At 42.0% G+C, this 14,277-nt stretch overlaps 1 protein-coding gene across 11 annotated transcripts in view; it reads right to left on the bottom strand.

Annotated features, from left to right (window-relative positions):
- Positions 1-14,277, bottom strand: part of LNX2 (ligand of numb-protein X 2) — a 62,057-nt gene that overhangs the window by 20,394 nt on the left and 27,386 nt on the right. For all 11 annotated transcript variants that reach the window (XM_074568633.1, XM_074568653.1, XM_074568687.1 and 8 more), the window contains one exon: positions 7,448-7,975. In XM_074568633.1, the coding sequence (XP_074424734.1) occupies positions 7,448-7,848 (401 nt within the window). In that variant the 5' untranslated portion in view covers positions 7,849-7,975. The remainder of the gene's footprint in view (positions 1-7,447; positions 7,976-14,277) is intronic.

Genomic DNA, 14,277 nt, shown 5'->3' with positions numbered 1-14,277 from the left:
GTTTAGAAGAATGGCATAAGTGTGCTGTGAAATATGCATGAATACATACATTAGAGACGGTTCACATTATGAAATGATACACTTAAGAAATCACTTCTTGGGGCTTTCCCCAAGACGACATGTTTTACACCTGATGGTCATCTCGTCTTCAAAGTTAAGCAAGTGCAAGCTCAAAAGACGAAAATTACTTGAAAGGTTTTCACTTTGTGAAAAAGTTCCTCTGATTTTAATGATGGAACAGGACCCTACTTCTTGGTTTTGCCCAAGTAATATTTACTACATAAGATCACTGGCACAGTGGGACTGACCGGCTAAGAAATCTGGCTGTTCTCAATTTGTTCTGGTGGCCAGAGACCCAGTTACTGGTGAAACTCAGCCGGAAGCTTTTATCGTTCATCATTTCACCATGTCAACCTCAAAACAAGAATCCCAACGGGCCAAGAAAAGGAAAGATACAATCCCTTCCCTCAAAATCTCTAAAACACTTTAGCTTGGTGGGTTAGCCCTACAATTCCCCAAATCTTACTGCTGGCAACAGGAAAAAATAGAGGACCAACCTCCGACATCACTCACTTCTGCAGCAACACAGCAAGTGGTAAATGCTCTTGCAGAGGAAACCTCTTGCCTACCAGGAGCTCTGACAGATATGCTGTCCCACAATGATGCCCATGAGTTTAGGACAAAGCCACCCCAAGCTGCATGTCCTTGTGTCCCTGAACCGCTTTGTTATAGGGGTGCAGGTTTTCCGCAGAGAAGTGAATGAATAGCTCAAAATGGACACTGTCAGAGGACGACACTTCAGTCCCACCAAGCTTGGGACACAGAGTCCATCTAGCCTTACAGGACTATTTTATGAACCAGACACTTCCTTTGGTATCTTCTACCAAATCACTGTGCTGTTGACTCTTACTGAGCCAGCTCACAAGACCCATGGATCCCAAAGGAGCTGGTGTAGATAGCAAAGCACACCTTGGAAATTATTAATCTTTTAATTTTTTTTTTTAAACTGTATCAAATCGGGACAGAACAAAAAATCAACCCTGGAAGTGTCCTATTTCTGTCAAAGCCTTCCAAACCACAGCCAGGTCCTCCTCCACCCTCCTTCAGAGAGCGCATTCCCCCATCGCTACCTGGCAGCTGATGAAAGTCGTCGCGCAAAATATAAATAGATTTGAGGTTTATTTTTGCCAATGATATTTAATTATCATTTCAAAGGCTAATATCAAGAATTGTAAACAGCCTCCTGAGCACACCTACTCAGCTCAGTGGAATGCCTTTTGTACAGCACTCTACAAGGCAAAAAAGGAAAAATACCCAGGTTTTTCCCCAAATTAAACCAGTAATTGTAACAGATTATGACTTTCAGCCTGCTTTAGTAGAACTGCATTGCTAGTAAAGTAGCTGTCTGGTGAAGACATTAATTAATGGGATGCCAGTTCCTAGGTTTTTATACACCATGTGCCACCTACCAAGCAGCAAAGCCCAGTATTGGTATTCAAGCACATCTATAAGGGGTTTTTTCATTTCCACTTGCAACATAAAATGATTTTTATTGGCAGTAGGAATGTATTATTCACAAACAGCAAAACCATACAGCAGTTGTAACAGTTAACAAGTGGCAATAAATCTCTAAAGGTGCACACCTTCATGAATACTGTCTTTGCCAAATATCTGGGATAAAGAGCATTTTGGACTAAATCTCCTAAACAAGTTATGTACACAGATGGGCATCTCGGGATCAAAACGAGCACTGAAGATTGTTTTTATGGGTACAGGAATCTATTCTCATACAACAAATTGCATAAATAAGGGCTGAAATGAGACTGAAATGTGTCTTACAGGAACGGCATTTCATATCTACCTGCAAGGCCAGAATATCTTGGCTAGGAGCGAGAAAAGGCAGAAATGTTTTTGAGAATTTCCAGAAATTATTTAATTTCTTTCATGAATCAGGCTGCTCAAGAGTAGAGATACCGAAACAACCAGCAAAAGCAACTGAGTGACGTTACTTATCAGCAAACTCGAAGGGCAGTGGTTATTTGGGATGTAAAATGAGCTTCTGCTGATACTCTTCGACTCCCTCCTCTCCTCCCTTCAGCACCAGCTTTTGTGCAATTCTGGATGGTGACAAAGGCTTTTACCTTCAACTTCTCTTACTCCATATCTGATGGAGAAGAAAAGTTTAGGTGTTTTTTTTCACAGACAAGTCTGCTGGGTTTCTCATTTAAAAGCTGCCTTCTTGGAACACTAGCAGCAATCCCTCTCTGCAGATAAAAAGAGCTTTCATACAAAATTAAGATGTAGTTTACAGTGTATTCCGTGGAATAACAGTAGGGGCTCAAAAAACACATTTGCTCACTGACTACTGAAAAGAAAGATTTCGTTGTAACTTACACCATCAGCTCCAGCCCAGTCTAGAGGTTTGATAAAAGCAAACACACCAAATAGCCTCAAACCAGTTGCACTAAATTGTTTTCCAAGGAGGAGCTGAATTTAAGCAAAGACGGCAAAGAAGCAACCCAAATGCCTTTGCTATTGCTCATAAAACTTTGCCAGCAAAGTGACCTTAAACGGTCATTCTGGCAAGATTTACAGCTGCAATTCAGAGTAAAACACGGTGCTGCTTCGGAAAGTTCAGTGTTTGGGTCTTGGTTTTTCTTTTGCCAGAAAAAAAAAAAAAAAAGGCGGGGGGGTGGGGTGGGTGGGGAGAAAAGAAGGCCCTAGAAGGTACCTAGATTTGGGAATTAGAGAAGGCTCAGGAAAAAGAAAAAAAGAATAAAAAGGAAAAGGGCCTTTGGTGCACATTTCCCTCTCCCACCCAATGATCTGAGGAGCCTACGAAGAGCCAGGTGGCTTTGGAGCAAAAAACCACCACAGAAAGATCCTTCACCTTTCCAGCAATGGAAAGAGTCCGTAGGGCATGGAGAAACTCTGAATCTGTGGCCGATCCATGTACTCAGGTGTGAGAAATGACCTGCCAAAAAAAGGTTAAATCCTACAGATCCTCTTCACCTCTGCTGGTGCTACAAGGAGCTGGGTAGGGACAGGGCTTGCAGCTAACGTGGGACCGGGTGGGAAGAACAGAGACCTGACTCAGCAGCACTACCACAAACACCAAAATAACTGGGATTGCCAAGATTTTGAATGAAAAAATTCTGTATTTATAAAACTAATTTTCCCGTGGATCTTGTTAATTTAAATCCATACATTAAGGATGCTGACTGACACACAAGGAATAGCTATATAGTTACTTCAACTCCAGAAAATACAATCCTATAATAATTTCAAACTTAACTTGACATAAAATTGGCTTGAATGTTGACCTCAACATTTGGAAAAATGTCTCCATTCAAAATGATAACTTACACTATCATAGGACAATTGAAGAGGGGAAAACTGAAGCCCAACTCAAAAGCAATACATAAACACAATGCCCTACACTCTCATTAAAAAGTTGTATGAATTTCAGAGTATGTTTTTGTAGAGTTTCTTCAGGTCTGAATAATCCATAAGAATTAACTGAATTAAACTCATACACGGAGAAGCTCAATAATTTTTTGTTGGATTTCCTTCTGATAAATTTACCTTTGATATTTAGAAGTGGAATTGGCACCTACTTTACTAAGCATTAACGAATTTTCTACAGCAAGTGACTGGGAAAAGCAGTACAACTCAACATTACTTGTATACTTTTTTCCTTTAAATCAAGATTACGTGCATTGTGTTTAACTTTGAAAACCACAGTTTTCCAGTGAATGTGATGAAACTGAAAACTGATAAATCAAGAATATTTTCCTTTCTGCAGTGAGGTATCATGGAGTGCAATTAATGAGCATGAAGTAATCGAGTTTGTGTCTTGTGCTTCTCATCTCCTTGCTGGAGCAGCATGCAGTCACCTCACGCTCCGAGGTGCCTGCTGGATACGATGACACTTTCTCCCAGCTTTTATGCTCAAATGGAGCAGATTAAAACAACACTGGAAAATCTAAGTGTGAATGTTTTTAGACAGTGAAAACTAACCAACCATACCGCATTTCTTAGAAATACAAACTAGCTCATGTAAGGGCTTGTTGAGACGAGTTTATATTAATCTATGCTGAAAATTATAATCATGCTGAATTTTATATTTCTTTCCGACATTTAATGATCAGTAGTAGAGTTTTACTGGATTCACTAATCCATATAAAATCAAACTATGCAGTTGCTGCCATTGTTTATGTCAGCAATGATAATTTACAGGTGTTCAGAGGTTTGCAAACAAACTTAATTGAAAACTGTAAATCACCATATACTCAAAATGCGTATCGGCATCCCAAGACAACAGAAGGAATTGAAAATGAGCAGCCTTCTGTGACTGAAAGCTTTTTTCCGGCTGACAAACAGGAAAAGCTAGTGACTCAGCTCACTTGGATTTCATAATAACCTTGTGCATTAAGTAAATGAATATTTCATATATACCAAAAGAGAGCATAAACAGGGTTCCATGTACAGATAAATTATGTGGTCCTGTTGTAAACGGCCCTAATACAATTCAAAAAGATGCCAACCAAGGAAAATGGGCTGAAGAGGTGAGGGATACGACAGTGGGAAACCAGAAGACAAACCAAATATGTAGCAGCAGTCTGGCCAGCACTTTGCCTTTTATTAAAATCAAATCAGTTTAATATTAGGATTATACATTGAACAAACAGTTAGGCTTCCTCACCACCCTCAAGTCATCATATAGATCAGAAATTACTTGCCTGGAGGAAACAAGCAAGAGCCTAGGCTAACATGGACACCATGCGCAGAAATAAAAAAAGGAAAAAACCTACAGAGAAAGGCTCCTCATTAGTCCCCGCACTTCCCTGAGATGGACACGGCACATGGGTACATTCATGCTGTGGGTACAATGAACAACAAAACCCAGGCAACGCCAGGCTCACCACAGTCCGTAGGGTTGCTGCATGTCCTGCATGCCCAAGGTCCTCCCAGGCTCTGAATCCCCGGAAGCCGTCAGGATATGAGGAAGAAGGAAGAGGGCACGCTGTAAATACGCACGTGAACAAGCTGTTCCCAAGGCAGATGGTGGCTGCTCTCCTCCCCTTCTCTGCAGAGCACTTGCCTACACGCACACCCACACCACACCTGCCTGCCAAGCAACCTCGTCCACAACATCACCCTTCACCCAAAGATGGTCTTCAAGAGTCCCTAAATGGACAAAGACCAAGACTTGGAAAGAAGTTCATTGGGTAAATCCACGCACCTCTCAAATAAACCTTTCCATCCAGGTGGCCACCGCTGTCACTGGACTGGACCGAGGGCAGGGGGAGGAGGCACACAGTTAATACCACCCTCCTTTTGGGGAGGGCAACAGGAAAGGAAATCCCTCCGTGTCCTGCCACAGCCACTGCTGTCCCTCCATCTGGGCCCGGGGCTTTCAATCCCAATGTGGAGGGCTCTTTGCCCAAAGAGCTGGCACAGATAAGACTACTGAACCATGAAACACCCTCATTAAATGGACAACTGCTCAAGTTGACGCAGGAAAGACAGAAAGACAAACACAGACAGAAAGACAGAGTATCAAACTGAAAGAAAGCAAAGCAGGTAAGAACAAAGCCCATGATGAAGTCATGCAAATGGAAGGATCTCATCTCAGCCTGTGACCAAGGAGACCAGAAGAGTTCGGACTTGTACCATCCGTTTTTGTGAAGAGTCGCCAGACCATATGCTTGTTTTTACGAATGCTGATGACAAAAATGCTCACATATTGAATTGTATCTCCCTAGTGCCTTTTGTCTATGTACAATGGGTATGCACAACGCTTATTCTTCTGGCTTTGATGCTTTTTTGCAGGGACAGTTACATACTCTTCTGAAACCTCTCTCTGTAAAATGAACATAGGTTTTCAAACAGAATTCAGTTGTACACAGGGAATATTTTCTGGTAGCAGATACAATTTACCTGAACTGGATCCTTTGAAGTCAGATGCATTTCCTTTGAACACATAATTTCCTTCTCTATGTAATTCCTCACTATACTCCTCTTATAATTTCATAAATCTCTAAACAGTGTAAAGTTAGTTGGTATAGATATGCATAATACTTTTTTTAGCTCTGACTCATTAATTCCACCGTATTTTAGCTTTAACATAAATGGTATGTCCATGTTTTTGTTCATGACTCATGCAATGAAATAGCTAATGGTTAAAAAAAACTTTATTTGTTTATTTACTGAAAATACTAACCAACCTATAGAGGAAACAAAGTCAGTCAAACGTACCCCTCAAAATAAGTCTAACATTTTCCCATTAGAAAAATGACATTGCCTTACAGAGAAGAATGAAATATCTTCACGTAGCAGGGTACTGCACACACGGTACAGAGGTAATTCCTTTGCTGGAAGAGCAAAGTGCACTAGTCTGCACAATATGAAGTATCATTCTATCCGAATTTGACAATCATAGAATCAGAGCACACCAGGTTGGAAGGTACCACAAGGATCATCTGGTTCAACCTTATAATAATCTTATTTCTCTCTTTCTATCATGGCCTCCTTTCAATATTTAAATATTTAGGGTAGGACAGCATAAAGCAGAACTACTATAAAATTATTAACAGTTTAAAATAAGGTCCTAAACATTTAGATGCAGGTAATGCGATGTGTATCTCTGACACAAAACCACTCATGAAAGCTTCACCACAGCTTCCCACAGGTGTGAAGTGATGAGTTTCTACCAAATTAACAGGGTGTTGGAAGTGTTCTATAAGCAATCAAAACAAACCAACAAAAAATCCTAGAAACTACACCATGCACGACATACCATCAACCTGTTCAGTAAACAGATTTATTTTTTTAAAACAGAGAAAAATAGGTCTTGCAGGAGTCTTGAGACCCTGTCCATCTGCTTACCTCAAAGCAAAATCAGTTCTGCCGCAACTGTTCCTGATAAAGGTTGGTTTAACATGTTCATAAATACTCCTCAAAGTGGGGAATATACAATCACCACCCAAGCAATCTATGCCAGTGCCGGACCATTATAAAGTCTTTTTTCCCCTAAAATCTGAACTAAACCTCCTTTGTTCCTATTGCACTATTTCCTTCCTCTTTGCAGACAGAGTTTTCACATCTCTCATTTTCCCCTCCTTCAGCCTTTTTTTCCCTACCATAAACAAACCCCATTTTCTTTAACTTTTCTGCTAAATCATGTTTTTGAGAACTCTAATGAATCATGTCATTCTCCCCATGACTCTCTACAAGCGTTCTTCACTATTTCTGGTGTGATGTCCAAAACGGGACACAGTGCTCCAGTTGCGCACAGTTACAGACTGACTATTTCCTACTGTCTTCTACTGTGAATTTAAAAACCACCACCAACCCCCTCCCCAGCTCCTGCCCCAAGTTTCTACACAAACTGGCCCACCAAGTGTGTAAGGAACATGCAACGCAAGCATCTAACACCACTCACCTGTTTTTGAGATGTGCCGCCAGGTCACATCGCTGCATGACTTCCTGACACACAGAAGAGAAGGGGCACAAAACGAACAGCTTGTCTAACAGTTTATGAACAAGAATGCTGGATTTTTTGCAGAGTTTAAAATGGAGTCTTTTTCGATCCAGCGGGCAGAAATCCTTCTCCTGCAGAAAGTTCCTTAGGCACTTGTAGCAGAAAGTGTGTCCACAGGGAGTGTCCAACGGCTGCAACAAGGGCTGAAGGCAAATGTGGCAGACCAAATCGTCGTCCACTTCATTCTGGTAGTTGTAGAGGTGGTTCTCCCTTGTCCAGTGCTGCTGGCCACACTCGAAGCACAGAGGGTTCAAGGAGGCATTCTGCTCCACCGAAGCCATGTCGTCACCGGTAGTCCCCATTGTACAGCTAAGAAGGCTGACAGATCTTCCTCCTCCTCCCCCTCATAGGATGGGGTTGCTCACGGAAAGCTTGGAGGAAAGCAACTTCTTCCAGGGTGACTTACGCCCTTCAGTCAAGTGTCATTTTCTGCAACAAATAAAGAAATAAAAATTACTCATTTTGCAAGAATTATGAAAGTTCTGGTCAGAACTTTTGACGTCTTCTGGGTTTACCAAAACACAACCACTAGCCAGATTAAGAGAATATTCCTGTTTTCTGTAAATTTGTCATAGAAGACAGCAAAAAAAAAAAAATCTGTACGTACGATTCCTTTTACAACACAAACATTTTAAGGCTTCATAACAGCTGCTGCACTGCACAGTTTTCCCCTGCAAGATGACCAGTTTGTGACAGCAAGGACACCGCATTATGCAATGTCACACAAGAAGCATGCAATTAGTGTCTAGCACAAAAACACCCTACTGTGGAACAATGGTTATATGACCAAGTAATTAAATGCATTCTTTAGTACGAGATTATGATTTTAATCTGGTCCTACTCTCTTTTTTGGATTTTGACTATTAATGTAGAATATTACACATTACAGGTCTAAATACATTGCATTAAAAATAACAGCAACAAACCGCTTACCCTGTTCTTTCCATTAGTAATATTGCATATATGTCACCGCTTACCTTCAGGTTTTCTCTGTGGGTTGCTACATGATAAGAAGGACTGATTCTATTCAATATGCCACATTTGATTTAGTACAGGGGCTAGTAATAAAAATATGGAATAAACTAATCATACAAAGCCATTGGTTCCAAACAACTAACCTGTTTTGCTTTTTATCTAAAAAAATTACAGCACACTCAATGTGACGATAGTCATGTCAGTCAAAGGACTGTAAGTCTGTCACTGTGGGATTTATTTTCTAAACTTTGTATGTTATTAAACTTTGCCTCTCTTAAAATAGCTGCCTGGTCAGGAAACTGTGCAGCCATCAGTCTGCAATTCCAAACACTAAATCCTTACCCCTCCCAACCTTATGTACCCTTCTCTCTCTTACAAAATCACATTGCTTGACACTCGTAATGGGATGATTTAGAAAATAAAACAAATTTTCTCGCATTCTTAAATGAGACCTCCTCATTCATTAGTTTTGGTAAATGTTCTCATCAGTGGGGGGAAAAAAAAAAGATCAAATTTGAGCAACGCTTACTTTTTACCTAAATTCTTTATCGCAATTCAGCAAGCAACACTCATGACAGACACTTGCTGTATTCTAGCAGAGTAGCAGCAAGCATACGGAGAAATAAAAACTGCTAGTCTAGGTACAAGCCCATCTTCTTTATTTTTAGCTGCAGAAATGTAGTCATAAATATATTCTGAAATTCATGTGGAACACACGCATTTCACCACGTCTTTCTTTTTAAAAGGATCCCTGTTTTGGTTTTTGCCCCTTAACCCCACACGGCCAAGCACAAGACTTAGAGCACATTTTACAAGGATTATTATATCCTTTGACGCAAAAAGGATTAAATAGTAATTTGTAATCCAGGCTTCTATTCTGCCGTGGAAATTGATGCTCATCATTGCCCTGCCTTGTAGTAGATAATGCGCACCTTCTGGAAAGGATTTCACGAGGGAAGAGCACAGCCGTTCTTTGTTACTGGAGACTAAGAATGCGAAATGAGACCCCAAAAGAGATTACTCAAAAAACAGTCTTAAATGTATTATGTAAGACTTGAAAGATTGGAAAGCAGATAAGGAGAGCCGCACACGGGGCCCTCGTGCTCCGAGCGCAGCTCTCTCGCTCTGCCTTCATGCTACTGGATTAATGCAGAGGGGATGAGACTCCTCTAATGGCTGTCCTTTATGTAACGCAAAATAAATCAGATAAACGTTCTAGAAAAACACTGCATTGATTTGCGACTTTACCAAATTATTTTGCTCCGTAGGGCACTAGGAGAGGAATACACAGCACGTGTTGTATTGCACTTGTGGGTACCTGCAACACCTGCAGGCAGGGCAGGGGAAAGGGACATGCAGAACGGGCAGAGAAAGTCATTTTAAGAGTGTGTAGCCCAACTGCTAGACCCGCTCCTGTTCCCAGTAACCCAGGTCCCCAGGAAGGAGCACGTCCTACATCAGCACAGTTATGGAAACACCCAGGGACCATTCTGTGCACTGCAGTTATGGAGCTCCGGTTATGGACCCCTGACAGCGAGCATCCCAAATTCACCTTCTTGAAGGCTTCTAGCCATTTCTGTGCTTTGAAGTCTACGCGACTCATGGCTGTCTGCTACAGGGCACCAGGCAGTGTCATACAGCAAATATACCTGTGAGATACTTTGGCCATATACTTGCTATGGCCAAAGATACATGCACCCCTCTTTTGGAAGGTTGTAATTAAATCCTTTTGTGTGTTAAAAACTTTTTTAAATAGCTTACTATAAAATTTGATTGAAAAGTAAAATAAGAAAAGTTACTGAGAGACAAGACTTTCACTGTCATGTTTTAAATTACCATGACAAGCCTTCTTTCTTAGGAAAGGTATATCCAGAGACAAGCTCTATTTACTGAAACCACAAGAGTTTGTCCTCAGTGACCTCCCTATTGCACACCACTGAAGGAGGTGAGCAGACAGACCTGTTCCAAAGACTGCCCCATCCCAGTGTCTTAACGCTGCTGGTGCCCTTGCCTATGCTTTGCTGCGGTGGTGACACTTTCAGGCCAGGGGCAGGCTGTTTCTGCTGGTGGCTGACATTGCCTCTAGCCGCTGCCAGTGCCCTGTTAGCTTAAACAATCAATAAAACCCATATAAACTAACCCCACCACCTTTTCTGCAGCTGATGTGACCACCCTTCCGCAACTCTCTGCCAGCAGAGCTGTGGGAGATATAGATAGTGGATTAAAACATTAAGATTTAAAAAAAAAAAAAAAAAAAACAAACCACAAAACCAACCCCAAAACTCAAAAAAACCCCATCGAGATTTCATAGGATTATAGTATGCTTTAGATTGGAAGGGACCTTAAAGACCATCTAGTTCCCACACCCCTGCCATGGGCAGGGACACCTCCCACCAGACCAGGCTGCTCAAAGCCCCATCCAGCCTGGCCTTGAACACTTCCAGGGATGGGGCATCCACAGCTTCTCTGGGCAACCTGTTCCAGTGCCTCACCACCCTCACAGGAAAGAATTTCTTCCTAATAGCTAATCTAAATCCACCCTCCTCCAGTTTGAAGCCATAACCCCTCGTCCTATCACTAAATGCCCTTGCAAAAAGTCCCTCCTCACCCTTCCTGTAGCTCCTTCAGGTACCGGAAGGCTGCTATAAGGTCTCCCTGGAGCCTTCTCTTCTCCAGGCTGAACAGCCCCTACTCTCTCAGCCTGTCCTCACAGCAGAGGTTCTCCAGCCCTCTCATCGTCTTTACGGCCCTCCTCTGGACCTGCTCCAAGAGGTTCATGTCCTTCTTGTGCTGAGGACTCCAGAGCTGGCTGCAGTACTCCAGATGGGGTCTCACCAGAGCGGAGCAGACAGGGAGAATCACCTCCCTTGACGTGATTTGCTTCCTTCACTGCCGTGCTGCATTCGGGGCAAGCCTGTTCCATGACTGAGGAATCAGTCACCAGGATTTGTATTGATTATGTACCACAGCTGCCTGATTACCAATTGCAAGACTTTTTACAGGCTATTCCCAGGGCAAAATATCAACCGATTTACAAAGTCCACAAACACAGTATTTGTGGTCTGAGTCACAACTGCGATGGCAGGCAGGGTCTCAACTTCACTGATGTAAAGCACTGCACCCGTGAAATCCACAATACCAGAGCACTGCCATTTATAATACCTGATATTATAGATACCCTTTATCTCCTATCACTGCAGATCACCAGCTCCACAGGACGGTATCAGCTCAGGAAAGCTGCAAACACGAAAACCAGTCAAAATTATAAAAAATATAAAGAGGGTAGAAGAGCCAGACAGGCCTGTTATTCAAGTCATATAATTCCCTAGGAAATAATTCTCCCGGGACTTCATTACAACAGCCGAACAGTGCAGGTGGTGCCCTGCTTTCAGTTTTAAATCACAATCCACTTGGGAACTGGGCAAGACTGGCCATCCAACTGTGCAAACTTTTATTTTTATTTTAATTTTTTAAGTGGAGTGTGCATGAGAGCGATTTTAGACTGAAAAAGACAGCCTTATCCTTAGGCCTCCTCTAGTTCTGAGTTATTGATTCAACTAACATTCTTTGGGGAAGCTTTACACATTTTTACAAAAGCATAAGATGTCAGGCTTTATACCTACATCAGATTTCGTGATGTTTATTCCTTCTGTCTGAATGGGCACTATAAAAAAAAAAAAACCAAACCAAAAAACAAACCACAAGCAAACTGGAATTGTAGCAGTAACTTAGCCCTTTTACTATGGTTGTCTTTTTTTTACAGAAGTCACAAACGATTAATGCTAGTTTCAGTTCGAAGTTAATGGAAGTATGTATTTTGCCATGAATGCTCTCAGAGATTTAAGTAATCTATTTCTAAATTCTCGTATTAAAATCCTGGCGATTTAGAGCCCATTAACTGACTGTTCAAATTTTCACAAAAAAATCTGACTATACCCCAGAAGCAAATAACTAAGGAAAATATCTGTCTTAGCAACCAATCTCTCTAAAAATTATCTTTAATATACCACAATTTCCTATTTTGCTTACTAACGTATGCCATTTCCTCAACCAGAAGCAAAGGCCTTTGGTGAGTGATGCCCCTGTTCCTCTGCTGGACCCCAGTGTTCCCTGTATGCCAAAACCGCTGGGATGCGGATCTCCCAGTTCTGTGGCTAACAACGCTCCATGCTAGAATGGACATCTTCTCACTGAGATGTATCTAACCACTGAATTAATGCCTAATTTATACTGCGCGCTTTAAACGAACTGCAGGTGAGAAAATGCCCACCGGTATTTCCTGTGGGTTCGATGCCACCGGCTGCTGGCAGCTTCTTCTTATCCCATGAGGCTCAAAATTTTGCTGCCTGTTGCCAGCACAAGGATGCCTCAGCATATCCCCTTCTTATCCCTGGGGAAGGGAAGGGTATGGAAGGGAATAACAGCTATGGCGAAGGCTTCGGATGACCCTGAAGGCAGGCAGCCCTTTTTGGTCATATCTGTACTTGGCAAGGCAACACAACTGCTCTTACATATTGATCGATAACTCTGAACAACAGTGCAGCCATCACTCTGGCTTCATCTAAAAATGTCACAGGATTTCTGAAGTTGCTCTCCATGGCACCTGAGCACCCCAAATGGCTCGGAAGGATCTCAAGATGTCTAAATTCCCTGCCTTGTTCAAACACCAGGGCTCTGAACAGCATCTCTTAGCAGCCAGGAGTGGATCAACACAAGCCCCAGGAGAAAGAAACTAGAGTGTGGTTACATCCTTTGCTTACAAAAACACACCATAACCGATTAAAAATGAGTTCTTAGTTCCCAGTCCAGTATCCTTCACAGGAATTACAGCGTCAGGCTGATGACTCATAACTGTTTTCAAAGCAGACCCTCGCTCGAGTGGAAGAATAAAAGATAGCAGAAACTGTAATAAAAAACATGATGAGAATAAATAGGTGGCACACAGCACTAGAGGGGAAAAGTGTTATTCCACATCTTCCAATAAGCGTGACCTAGCTCATTAGATACAATCTCTGCTTTAATATTAAGGCCATACAGCAAACAAGTGAAGCAGAACTAGCAACTGGTATTGACTTTACAATATCCATGTTAATTATACCGATATCTGAGGGCTGCACTGTCTTCAAATACCAAACCCCAATTCGATTGTAGTCCAAGTTTATGAGACAGTAATCCTGTTAGACTCTTCCTCTTTTGAAAATGCAAACAACTGAAAGTGTTGTCAAAAGATGTCATCTGGCAGTTCAAAGTCAGGAAAAAACCTACAAGAGATGCGCAGAGCACAGCAATTAGACTGGGACAGATTTCTGCTAATGCTGCAGCCACACTGTCACTGCAATTATCCAATACACCTATTTTTTTTACCAACGAGCAACCCCTTGCCACATTTTTTTAAGTTGTTCAGCACAACGAATGGAATTTTTATAATTCAAACTAAATAAAATTGTGCCTGAGTGGTGACTTTGTTCCACTGAACCCCAACCAGGAAAGGTTGGGCTCGCAGTAAAACCATCTCTCCACTGATTATTTCTTTGCTGCTGTGTTTGGGTTTTTCGCTCCATCAAAGCAATGCCCACACAGCCAAGATGTCAGCCCTACACCAGATGTTGACATGGCATCATCGCTGCAAAGGCAACGGGTCCCAGGCGATGCTTTTCCTTCCCCACCTCAGGGGACACCATCCTAAAAAAGATGTGCACGCGTGCTCCCCTCTCTGGGTATTCCTGGATATTTTTCCGGGTTGCGAAACAAAACCC

Source organism: Larus michahellis, chromosome 1, assembly GCF_964199755.1.
Source record: "Larus michahellis chromosome 1, bLarMic1.1, whole genome shotgun sequence".
In the NCBI taxonomy this organism is placed as follows: domain Eukaryota; kingdom Metazoa; phylum Chordata; class Aves; order Charadriiformes; family Laridae; genus Larus; species Larus michahellis.
Note: the sequence above shows the minus strand (reverse complement) of the source record. Positions and strands in the feature narration are given on the sequence as shown.